This window comes from Heliangelus exortis, chromosome 15, assembly GCF_036169615.1.
Source record: "Heliangelus exortis chromosome 15, bHelExo1.hap1, whole genome shotgun sequence".
Classification (NCBI taxonomy): Eukaryota; Metazoa; Chordata; class Aves; order Apodiformes; family Trochilidae; genus Heliangelus; species Heliangelus exortis.
The window spans coordinates 12,943,515-12,956,346 of record NC_092436.1 but is presented as its reverse complement, the minus strand read 5'-3'; the positions used below and the strand labels follow the sequence as shown (position 1 = coordinate 12,956,346).

Below are 12,832 nucleotides of genomic sequence, written 5' to 3'. Positions count from 1 at the left end.
ATGAAGGTTTTGGAGACAGGACCTTTCTGCTGAAGCGGAAATAAAAATGATGCATAAACACACTTTTCTGCATACATCTCTTGGAGTCCTGGGTACAGAAACCAGATCACCATTCAGCTCCTGGTGCACGTGAAAGCATCAAGCTGAGATCACAAAAAACAAAACAGACAAACTCCCATCCATCAGACTGTGTCACCGAAGCAGCTATTCCTTGGAGAAAGCTACCCACACAGTCTCACCCATTGCTGGAATCAGGCATGTGGATATATTGTTTTCAAAAACCCCAGAAATAGTTTAACCCTTTACTGGCAGCAACAGCAAACCAGTTTTCTGCTTTTTGCTTTTGCATTGAGGAGGAGCAGCATCACAGGAGGGATGCCTGGAGCTGCCTTTCTAGTGCCAGCCATGCTCCATGCCAGGCGTGCCTGGAAGCTGCAGTTTCCTCACACACTGATCATCTTGGTGGGTTCTCGTGTCTCTTTTTCTTTATGTCTCTGTGAGAATACACAAGTGTGTCTATGCAGAGCAGTCCTGTGCTGGGGTCCCCCTGCTTGTACCCTGCTTACTCTCCAACTCCTCCCTGAGGCACTGCACACTTTAAGATGAGGCCACTGGGGGGAAACTATTTTCTTCCTTACTTGTGCTGAAAAAAATGGTCTCTGGGTTCCTTTAACCCTTCAGAGAGCAGTTCTTGTGGCAGGCTTGCTGTTGTCGTGGTTGTGAGATAGGCATTGGCATTCAGGATGATCTCATATTGGAAAGTGCTGATTTACAGTAATTTTTTTGCTTCAGCTTTTTTGCTTTCTGCCTGGTGTGGTTTCGTTTTGTGTCCACCGCATTCTTGCAGCATTTCCCAGTTTGCTTTTAATTTGGCCCTGTGCATGTAAATGTTCTGATAATGCTCTTTGTTTTCTTCCTTTTCTCCCCCTTTTTTTTTTTTTTTTTAAAGATTGCTTTTTTGTATCACTGTAATTAAAGACAGAATTTGCCCTTTCTGCCTTGTTATTTTGGGAGCTGGAGCCTGTCCTGTCCTGTTGTCACTAGGAGGCTACAAATGCCATTGTCCTGGGAAGCTGAGCGTAGCTGGCGGTGCTGGAAGGCAGCTCTGGAATTTCACTCAGCTATTTTTAGTCAGTGGTGAAAAAATGCACTTCCAACACTTTGGGAGTCTTTTTCAGTGCTTAAATAAATAGAAGGGCAAATCCCAACTTTGCATGAATGAGTAGGAGGAGGAGGTGACCTTTAGCTGGTGAAGAGGTGAAGCGAGGCTGGAGGTTGGGGAGGAGGAGCCTCTGCTCCGCCCAACTGGTTGCTGCCATGTTTGGGATGGGAAGGGGCTACCAGAGTGGTAGGACTTGATCATAGTCACTGGCCTGTCCTGCTCTATGCAAATGGTCATCATGTGGAGGTGACTCCTGGCTGTTCTCCCTGTGCCTTTTTCAGGGTTGGTCTTCCTCACTCCTCGTGTGTAGCTCTGTGGTGGTGCCATGTGTGCTGCTCTCGCCTCTGCAAAGCCACCATGGTGACTGCTCTGGCTGTGGCAGGTCTTCCAAAGCTGAGTCCTGGAGGCAGGAGCTCCTGAAGGATGCCTGGTGTGAGTCCAGGTGGCTATAAGGCCAAATGAAATTCTAACCCACACTTTTTTTCTTTTTAATGCCAGGGCAGGGGGTTTCTGAGAAGCTGCTTCACCTGTTTGGCCACCAAGTTTTGGTATCAGTGGGCTGCAGGCAGAGGAGCTTTAGCCAGACTCACAAAAACCTTCTCCTTCACTCCAGCTGATTTCTTGGGAGCTTTCAGCCCAAGTTGCTGTAATTTAGTAGCCTTCCTGATTCCTCCTGCGTTGCTGCTCCTCAAAATCCCCTGGGGGTGCTTGGGACAGGTCAGCCAGCTATGGTAGGAGTTTGTCTCACCCATTCCTTGGCCACGGGAGGCTTTGGAGATAGTGTTGGGACATCAGCACCATGGAGGCTTTGGTGGACACCTAAGGATTGGAGCAGCAAGCAAGGTATAGGTCAGCAAGCAAGAAGGAAAAAGTTTAATTAGAGTTTACCTTGTTTTGAGGAAGGGTTTTCCTCTCTATTTAAAAGCAATTTCATTGGCTTACACAGGGATTTTGGAGTTATCCACAGGAGCCCACCACGGAGCAGGTGATGAGGGGTAGGCAGAGGGACAGCAAAAATGGCTTACAGCAGCTCCCAGTGACCCAGTGTTGGAGGAATGGGTCAGGTTCTCTGAAAGGCTGATGGTCATGCTTCACATCCCAGGTGAAGCAGGGGCTTTCTGTGGGACAGGTGAGCAGCAGAGGTGAGCTGGTGTCAGCTGCCCTTGCTCCAGTACTCTTTGGGAGCCAAGAACGTGTTTCTGGAAGGGAAGGAGGTTGCCTTAACCCATGTTACTGGTGGCAGCAGCCATGCCAACTTTTAAACTCTGCTTCACCTGTTTATGTCAGGATGGAACAGATCTTAAACATCTCCCCCATGTGTCCTCTATGCATCAGGAGTGTGACCAAAGTCTTCATGGTTTTTCTGAGCATTTTTAGGGTTGGCAAAGATATGCTTTGCAAACACAAGGCAGGCTGGGGACTGGTGGGTGCAGACCCACTGGTGGGTTTTCATTTTGAGATTCATCTCACTGCTGTTCATCCTTCTGTGGTTTGATGCCTTGGTCACACTCATGTGCCAGAGCAGCTCCAGGAGGAACATCCCAGGCTGGAAGGAGGCTGCCAAGGGGGAATGCTGCATGTGGCTTTGATGCAAGGAGCATCAGCTGCTTGGGAGATGCTCCATGTGGATTCCATGGGGTTCCTCTCATGGTTTGTTAGTTTTTGTGTAACATTTTATTTACTATCTTTGGGCTTATTTGCAGAGAATGCAGGGGCTTGGTGTGAAAGAGAGACTGACAGACGTGGGAGGTGAGTGGAGATAGTACTGGGTCAAGCTCCTCTGCTGCGTGCCTAGGTGAGGATAATTGAAATTAAATGAAGATCGAAAGCTGCTGTGGCCTGGGGGCTCCCAGGCAGGCAAAACCCCACTCTGCTGGGGGGCAGTAGGGGCTGACGGGGACCCCAGGGCACTAATCAGGCCTAAAGGCCACACAGTTGTAATGCATGGTAAAAAAGTAACCTGGAAATAAATCCCAATGAAGTTCAACAATAGGTCTAGCACTTTCCCTTTCCTTTGCAAAACAAGTAGGTGGTTTATGGTTTAATGCCTCACTGCCTTGTGCTGGGAATAAAGGCTGTGCACAGGAATTTGCTCTCAAATTCTTCTCAATGGGGTAATTTTGCGACTTGCAGCCCCTTGTTGTTTTGCTGAGGTAGAAGGATGTGCCTGAAGGGTGCTGTGTGGCAAAGCAAGTCTGCTTGTAGCTTCATCATGGTCTCCCAACTGATTACTGGCTTCATGAGGTTGTCTCACAGTTGGCAGGACCCCAGCTGCCCAGATGTCACCTCCTTCCATGCTGGATGGAGTGCCAGCACTGCCTGCTTCCACACCTAGGAGCTCCTGTTCTGCTTGTAGAGCCAAAATCTTGTTCTGGGTAAGTTGTCTACTCCTGAGAAGTCCCTTGTCAGCTCCTTTGTCCTGCTGATGGCTCTGTAAAGTTAATTAAATGCTGAGGACTGAGCTTTGCAGCACATTCACCAGATATGATCCAGTTCTTGAGAGCACAAACCTAAACTGAACTTGCTGCTTCAGCATCTCTGCTTTCTAGACAGAGAAGAATACAGATCAAATTCTGGGGACAAGGGAAGTTCTGAAGCTTTGTGGTTTGCTGGCAGTGATGGCATCACCAAATTTACACCCTGACCTCCTGGGCTGAGCTGCAGTGGAAGAAGGTTTGGTTCTGTTTAAAAAGGGTGAAATGACAGCAAAATGGAGGGTGATGAATGGAGAAACCCTTTCACCCCCCCTGAATGTAGAGGTAAGAGCCTGGGAAGGCTGCAGAGCCAGGCTGGCTCTGAGGTTGGAACAGGAATTTCAGTGCTGGGTTTTGTTGTCTCCATCCAGTACAAGGTACAGGATATTCCCTGATCTTGAGACCACAAATATTGGTATTTTAAGCCACTCTTGTGCTTAACCTCATTATTTTTAGGTGCTGCAGCAGAACTGGATAAGGATTGGCTCATTAATTCTTCAGCAGGCAGCAGAGTTACTGCATTTGACATCGGGCAGGGGTAATAATCATTATAAATCTGCTCAATTTTTCCCTGATCTTAAAAGAAAAAAATTAAAATTAAAAAATCATCAGACTTTGTGTCACCCCATTTTGGCTACAAAATATTTCTTTGAAAGGAGGATAAGCATTCAAGTGCAGTTGTCCCTGCCCTAACAAGCTTTGCTTATATTTTACTCCTACTGGCTGTGAGTTCCATCACCCTTCTTCCAGCAGGAGCATTTGGAACCAGGTCTGCCCCTGCTTTTTTGCACTGTGACTTGTCACTGGCCTTTGGATGACCTCTGATCCCTTCTCAAACAGCCAAAAGAACACATTTTGAGATCCTAAGGTGAGAGGTTCTGTGAGTAGACTATATTAGGCTAGGAATTTTGGAAAGGCATCCCAAGTTTGGGATATGGATAACCACGGATCTAACTCCTGGAGGATGCCAGCAGCTAACTACCACTAGCTCCATAGCCACACCCTGAAACTGGGTTGTTTGACCACTGCCTGTCTTATTTTTTTTCTTTTTGTTGTTGTTTTTTACCTGCCTGCAGCCTTGCTGGGTCTGTGGTGGGACTGGGGCAACATCCCTGTCTGGGGGTATGGAGGGGCTGTCTGTGAGGCACACATCACTTTTCTCCTCATCACATGGGTGTTTGACTTCAAGGGGGATCCCTGAAATAAGGGACAAACCAGGATGATTCCCACCTGACTGGGTTAGTTGGGGCCCAAAAAAATTGCAGAAAGTGGAAACGGGCTTAGAAATAATTGACTGCACAGTAAAGATCTGGGAAGCAGAAAATCAAATGGTGCTCTAACTGGGAAATATTCCTCTACTGTAACTCGTGACACAAACTTCCTGGGATTTATTTTTGAAACAGATAATTAATTTTGCTTCAGTATGGTGAGGACAACATCATCCTCAGTTAATTCTTTTCATGTTTCACAATGTGGAGATATCACCACCAGTTCATTGGTACTTGGGTTTTCCTCTTCCCCCTTGTCCTCATCCTCACAGGAAATATTGCAGAGTGAGTACTCTAAATTTTTATTTTAATCTACAGATAAGAGGATGAGTGTCCCTTGTCTTGGTTTTCTTGGTATTCTGCACTAAAGCAAAAAAATTGGATTAATATATAATGTTTTCCTGAATTAGTTTCAACATTCTTCTCTTTCTTATCATAGGAATTTTTTTATTTTGCATGCAATTAAAAACAGATCACAGATCACAGAAACCTCACGTTCCATCTCATGCCACAGTTTCACAGCTCCACCTCTGCTTCTGGAGCATCAGCTGTGATGCATTAACCACTCAGATCAGACCACAGATTTTTTCCTGTTATGTTTTTTCTTTTTTTTTTAATTTTTTGGTTTTGTTTTGGGGTGTTTTTTTGTTTGGTTTGTTGTTTTGTTTTTGGTTTTTTGTTTGTTTTTTTTTTTGAAGGCGGGGGGGGGGGGGGAGTGTGTTCTGTCCTGGGCAATCCTTTCCAGAGTCAGAAAAGTAACTTTGGAAAGTCCTACATAAAATAATATTGTCCTGGTCAGCAAATCTTTTCTCTGTGTATATTTAGACTGAGACATGCTGATTTTTGACTTTGTTGTCACAAATATCTGCTGCCTCATTTGATCTCCAGAATGAACAGCTGATTAGAGGGAGAGCAAAAGCAAGCTAGATTTTGTCCCACCTTATCCTCAGTGGTGCCACTGTGAGCTCACAAAGGACAGTGGTGTCACCCAATGTGAAAGTTCTTTCTTCCAGGTCATGGTGTGAAGGTGGAAGGAATTATGAGGGATGGGTGAAGGACCTAGGGGCGTTCAGCCTGGAGCAAAGGAGGCTGAGGGGAGACCTTCTCGCTCTAATTCCCTGGAAGGAGGCTGGAGCCAGGGAGAGTCTCTTCTTCCAAGGAACACATTTCAAGAGGAAACAGCCTCAAGTTGTACAAGGGGAGGTTGAGATTGGAGATTAGAAGCCTCTCCACAAAAAGGATTATTTATTATTGTTATTAAACACTGGCACGGGCTGCCCGGCGAGGTGACTGACTCACCAGCCCTGGAGGTGTTTAAAAGCCATGTAGATGTGGTGCTGAGGGCCATGGTTTAGCACTGGAGTTGCTGGAGTTGGATTAAGAATTGGACTCAATAATCTGAGAGGTCCTTTCCAACCAGAACAGTTCTGTGAATTCAGCCTGTGTCTGACAGGAAAATCCCTTGGATGTTTTTTACATGGAAATGGAGCATTTCTGGGTCAGGGTCATTGGGCACTTGCCCAGCCCAGGTTGACATCAGTGCCAGTGTGTGATTTTGGGCTTCATCATCCCAGTCAGAGGACTTTGGAGCACTGGCATTGTTTGGTGTTGGCTTTCTCCAGAAGAATGTAAATGGGGCAGCTTTGAGTGCACATCAAAGTTTCATCCCCAGACTCAGCAGCAGTTGTTTGATGGGGTCGGAGAGGTGCTGCTTGTGGTTTGTTTTAAAGGCTATGAAGCAGGCCTCCTGGTAAGTATTCTTTTAAGCATCTCTGTAGGAATAAAATAGATTTCTGCTGACAAGACACACAAAGCAGGTGTGTTGTCAGAAAGGACTTGGCACCATTTCAGTTTGTAGTCCACTTCCTATCAATTTGGCAGATATTTAAACAGGTAATGGGGAAAAAAATGCTTAGCACAAAGCTACTGAGTCCATTTCCATCACCAGCACAGAGCTCCTAGTGCTGTGCTGTTACACCACATTGCTAATTACTGTGTTTTTGCTTACAATTTCCAACGTCTTCAAATGCACGGGGTCCCTGCTGCATCACCAGGTGCATCACCACCCAAAGCCCCTCAGCTCCCAGTGTAACCCACCCTGTCACCAAGCAGTGGTGGTGGTAGAGGACGGCAGAAAGCTGCAGGATACATCCGTAAAAGCTGGAAAAGCCGCGTAGCACCTGGCTTAACTCACATGGAGTTGTTCTTCCTTCATCCCCAAGTGCTTTCAAGTTTTAATCAAGGAAGCGGAGTCCTCGTGCGTGCTAGGAATTTCCTCCCGGGGCGGGTCGGGAGGGTGTGAGGGGCACTCCCGGTGCGTGCTGCCCGAGATAACGCTACTGCACGGCAAAGAGTCATTGTCAGCCTGGCACGGCAGGCGGGAGGGCAGCAGGGCAGACTGAGGCGGGGAGCGAAAGGCCCAACAAGCGGAGCAGAACGGCTCCCTTCGGTTCCGCAGCCCGGCACAGCAGCGGGACAAGCCACCGCCGTCCTCGGTCTCTCTCGCTCCCCATCTCTGGGCCGAGGAGGTCCCGGTGCCCGGAAGTGCAGGGCACCCCCGCCCCGTGTCCCTGGGACCCCCCCCCGCCCCCGGGGCTCCTCCCGCTGCGGGAGTGAGCTGACCGCCGCCGCTCCCAGCACCTCCTGCGCGGGCCGCGGGGCACGCCGGGAACGGGCTCTACTAATAACAAGGCGGGGGCGCGGGGGACGCCGGGAGTTGTAGTCGTTTCTCGGAGGCGGCCGCGGGCCGGGTGTTTCCTCGCCTTTTCCGTGCGTCGTGACGTCGTCGGGAACGCAGCGTGCGTGCGTGCGCGCGCGGGGCGGCCGCGGCGGGGGGGCACGGGCGGGCGATCGGCGGCGGCAGCGGAGGGGCCTGAGGGGAACGGGGCGGCGGGGGCGGGCGGGGTGCGGTGCCGTGCCGCGGCGGGGCTGCCGCCGCCATGGAGCCCGACTCGGTGATTGAGGACAAGACCATCGAGCTGATGGTGAGTGGCCCCCGCCTCCCGCGCTGCCCCCTCTCTCCCTCCTTCCCTCTTTCCTTCCTTCCTTCCTTCCTTCCCCGCCGGCAGGCCCCGCCGCCCCGCCCGGGCCTATGGGGGGTCCGACACTGGCGCCCCACGGCGAAGGTGACTCCGGTAAGCCTGGCCCAGGCCCACTGCGCCCCCGGCCCCCTCCCTGCTCCGCTCCTGTGGCGGGGGGGGGAGGGGGGGGGGGGGGCGGGTGGGCTGGTGGGGGGCCGTTCCGTCTCCTCCTCCTCCTCCTCCTCCTCCTCCTCCTCCTCCTCCTCCTCCTCCTCCTCCTCCTTCTCCTTCTCCTTCTCCCCCGCCGCCGTCTCCCGGCGCAGGCTGGGGCGCCACTAGCGCTGTAATTTAATTAAAAAGAAAAAAAAAAAATAACCTCCTCTCTGAAGGCAAAGCCGCTCTGGGAGGAGCGGAGAATCGCCCCCGGTGCGCCGGGGATCCGGGCACGCTGCAAAAACCGAAAGCGATTTTCGCCGGAGCAGCCCGGCGGGGTGGGTTGGGGCTCCCGCCGCCGCCGTCTCCCCGGCTCCAGCCTCCCGAGGGGGTTCCCCACAACCCCCACCGGGGCCCTCCCGCAGCCCTCGGGCCCGCCCCGGTAGCCTTTACGAGGGCCCGGCGGGCCCGGCGTTGGGGGTATGGGCCCCGGCCCGGGCCCCTTCCTGTCCTCCCGGAGCCAAACCGGTGCTGGAGCTCCGGTCCAGCAAACATGGAATTACCTAACGAGAACCTAATTGGTGTGTGCCCTATAGCCCCTAATTAACGCTTACGACGCTAAATTTGGGTTAGTTGAGAGGCGGCCAGGGGGAAGCAAGAGAAAAGAAAAGCTTGGTTTTTTATTTGTTTTATTTTTTTTAATAAAAGCAAATATTAGATCTCGGCAGCCAAGTATTAGAGGCCTCTAATTTTACTACCTTTAGGGATGGATAAAATTAAGTTAGGAACACGGAGTAATTATCACTAAATATTTTCTAATGTTATTGCTTTTGCATACAAAATGTCACACAGTCATGCAGAAGTGAGTGGTAAAATGGCAAAATTTGCTTTTAAGGCACTCTGAAGGTGAGCTGGCTTCAGTGGAGACATTAAATAGCTATTTCTTAGCCAGTAGAATTGTTGCTGAACTCATGAGTTTGGAAAATCCAAACATTTTGTAAGTGTTGTCTGTTCTCAAGAAGCATAAATTATAAAAAAGCAAAAAAGGCAAATTGCAAAAACCCCTTTGTGATTCTTTCTGTGTTTGTTTCTGCTCGCTGAGGCCCTGTAGCTCAAAAGCAGCCCTCAGCAAGCCTCCTTTCCCCCAGCCCAATCAATGTCTCCGTGGGTGATGTCAGAAGTGGTTCCCCCTTAGTGGACTGCATCGTGGAGGAGGATAAAAGCTGTGGAGAAGGATAAAAGTTGGGGGCAGCTGTGCAGGTATCCCTTACAGGATGAGTCTTCTCCAGAATAATATGTCTTTTAAATTTCTGAGGTATAACGTCAGTTTGAGTGGGTTTTTTTCTTTCCTGGAATGCAGGGTTACTAATACTCCTCAGCCTGGGGTTATATGAGGCTGGAAGGTATGGTTGCCTCCCTCAGTTTTCTTGCTTGGCCTTTTGTAAGCACTTTCCCTCTTTTTGGAGCCAGATTGTCAGCAGGGAGAAGCAAATGTAACATTTGCTGATAATTGTTGTGCCCTCTGTTTGTGGTTGGACCGGGGAAATATGCTAATCAATACAAATATCAATGATGTAATTCAGATTTTTAATTAGGTAGTAGATTTAAGAAATTTTTTTCTGTCACAGGAAGTTAAAATATGTAACAAAAATTAATAAGACAAATAATTCGGTAGATTCCAGTAGAAAATGGTGCTGTGAAATGTAGTTGGTAGTTGAATAATTTCAGTTCTAGTGAAGAGAAACTCTTGTGTTAGAGTGTTCAATGTTTCACTGAAAGCATTGAAAGTCATCCTTAAATGAAGACACCACTTGGAGGTTTTATCTTCTCCTGTGCTTTAGAAGACAAGAATCTCTGGAAGATTTGTTTAAATACAAAAAGCAGAAATCAAAGCTGTGCTGACCAAGGTTTCAATCAATAATTTCAGTATTTTACACCACCTCTTTTGTCAGTTGTTAATGCCGGTGGCAAATGTCCCAGCCCTGGGAGCAGGTCAGCCTGTCAGACCTAGCAGGATGCTTTTCTTTTTAAGAACATTATTTTTTACTAAAAGCAGGATGTTTTATGCTTCTCTTTGATACAGGAAATTGGTTTTGGTGCTCTTTGGGTACTCAAATCCCTTCCTTCCAAAGACTAAGGATGAATCTGTAGTAAATAGAGGAGCGAATGTGTAATGCAGAATTTCTGAGGAGCAAATACAATATAATACTGATAAAAAAGAGTCAACTTGTTAATTGCCTGCAAGTTTCAGTTCTAGCCCTCTGCTGGGTCTTCACTGGATTCATTTGCGTTTAATTAAAGAAATTTCCAGTCATGGAAGTAATACTCTTCTGTTTTTTTAAACGTGGAATCGAAGAAAAATATTCTGGGGTTTCAGAGTGACAAATTGCATTTACCATATGAAGTTTTAGTGGATGTGCTGAAGTCTTCTAGGACAGTTCAAGGCTCTACATGTCCTCTTCTAGTCTTGTAAAGCATGTCATCTAACCATTGTACTTGTGATGAGCAATTCATCTAGTGATGACATTTCATGGTATCTGCCTCTGCAGGCAAGGCACACTCAGGTGCCTGCAGAGCCGATTTCAAGAGGCACAAGGCTGCAGTCTCAAACTGGTGCTGGCTGCAGGAGGTCCACGTCAAGGCTCGTGGCAGATCTCCTGGAGCTGGTTTGAGTTCAGATACCTTTGCACTCAGCGCCATTGCAGTTAAATGCTTTGCGTGAGTGGGCAAACTATTAGAGAATGAGTAGTAAGGCAGTAATCCAGAACAGATGGAGGGCTAGCCAGAGTGATTGAAAGGGTTCTTTCTTTCCCTGGTTTTGATTTTCTCTGTGAAATTAGATAACTGTAACCTTCTTGCTCCTTTAAAGAGCCTAACTTGTTTCTCTCCTAAGGTAGAGTACCAACAGCAGTGTTTCTGGAGACAGTTTTTTTTCTCTGACAGATTCTGAGTTGTGTCTAAAAGCTGTGTTGCTGAGTCGCAGCAGACCTGTTCCATGCCTCTGCCTTCAATACCTGCTCAGAGCTTTGTGGTTTTCATTTTCTCAGGAAGCTTCACTGAACCATACAGTTGTTTTCCCAGTGAACTTTCAAAGCAGGGAGTAATTAGCTTCTTAGATTGTATTAAAGTGGTTGTAAAAGAATACATAAGTGTGGCAAATAAGCTTTTTATGCAAGTTAAAAAGTTACGTATTTATGGGGTAAAGTGCATAGAGTTTAAGATGTGGATATTATAAAAAAAATTAATCCTGTTGCTCCCAGGCTCTGGTACTCAGCAGACACCTTTGGACATGGTTATTGAAGCAGGAAACCAACTGTGTGTAAATTCTCACATACTGAGCTGGTTCTCATCTGTCTTTCCACTGTGTGTCTGATGTGTGTGCTGTTCTCCAAATGCAGATCCCCCTGCTGCAGAGTTGGCAGTTTAAATTCAATATAGCGCTGCTCTGTCCCAGGAGCTTGAAGGGGTTATGGAAAGACCACACTTAGGAATATAACCACAAAGCATTTGTTTGCATTAAATAATTTTTGTATATCTACATTCACTGTCTAGGACATCTCTCTGTGTCTCATAAAAGCGTCCAGTGTTTAAGTGTCCGTAAATAATAAATGAAGAGCTATAATTTAATACCTTGCCAAAAGTCTTTCAGTTTCTCCTGGAAGATATTTGATGTGAGCTGAAGATCTTCAAATTTAAAAAGTAACAATCTCAGAATGAAGTAATTGATGTAGGAGGCTCTTGCCAGCAGCAACTGCTTCTGTAAATCATGCCAGTGGTACCTGAGGTTTCTTGGCTTACTGGAGCTGGAGATGGTTGTGCCTCTGAAGTTTTTAAAAACTTTAAGTTGCAAAATAAATCTTAGCATTCTGTTTGGAAAACGAAATACAGCTGCTGTATGTATCTCAGTAGAGTTGTAATGTTCTGGCTTTTTTCTTCCCTGTTTCAGTCATTGCAAGCCAAGCAGGTAGTTACATTTTTATGATTCCACCCCTCCCCCGTGTTATTAGGGGAATCCTTTGAAGAGTTTACTTTTGTAACAATAGAAACAGGATTGAGAATTAACATCTTTGCATCTGAAACACAGGAGGGTACTGTTCTAGCTAAAATGTTCTTAATCAAAGGCGAGGAGTAGATGCAGAGTTAGTAAGGTGTTTGTAAGCCTGTGTGTAAACTCCTTGTGCTTTCTTCAGTAGGATAACTATCTATTTGCTTTGCAGTTATCTTTTTTTAATTATTATTCTCCAGTAGCTAAATGGGCAGAGCTGAGAGTTGCACATCTAACATTAAAGCAGTCAAGAGCTGGACAGTTACATTCATGGGGAGAAAAGGAAATGGCTGGAGCAGATTTCTAAAGAGGTGGTAGGTAAGATGGCTGCTGGGGGGGCACAGACCAGCCTTTGGGGCAGAGGATGCAAGATCCATGCTGCTGCCCAGGCTGTCAAAGAATTGCATTTAAGAGAGTGAGTGCCTGTGAGAGGAAGGATGCAAATATAAAGAGAATAGATGATGGCTGTGACTTTGGCAACGATGCAGAAAATGGGAAGGAAGAGCTTCAGAAAATGAATTAGAGCAAGGCAACTGGATTTAGAGCCAACAGAGTGATGATGAAATGGGGGAAGTGGACAAAGAAGTGTGGAAAGCTGTCTCTTTTGGGAAGGGTTAGATGAAACAATAGGCTGAGCAGGGAAATGGGATGGCAGAGGGAATAAGAATACAAATATGTGGAAAAGAAGTAAGAAGTCATCTGAAGTTTGT

General features: G+C 47.3%; 1 protein-coding gene across 4 annotated transcripts in view; it reads left to right on the top strand.

Annotated features, from left to right (window-relative positions):
• The first annotated feature begins 7,739 nt into the window (after positions 1–7,739).
• Positions 7,740–12,832, top strand: part of FBXW11 (F-box and WD repeat domain containing 11) — a 74,178-nt gene continuing 69,085 nt past the window's right edge. For 2 of the 4 annotated variants that reach the window (XM_071758352.1, XM_071758355.1), the window contains exon 1: positions 7,783–7,888. Coding sequence is in view for 1 of the 4 variants with exons in the window: in XM_071758353.1 (XP_071614454.1) it covers positions 7,844–7,888 (45 nt within the window). In the remaining 3 variants the exon portion in view is untranslated. Of the gene's footprint in view, positions 7,889–12,832 lie in introns of all 4 variants that reach the window. The other 2 variants (XM_071758354.1, XM_071758353.1) reach the window with 2 other exon arrangements.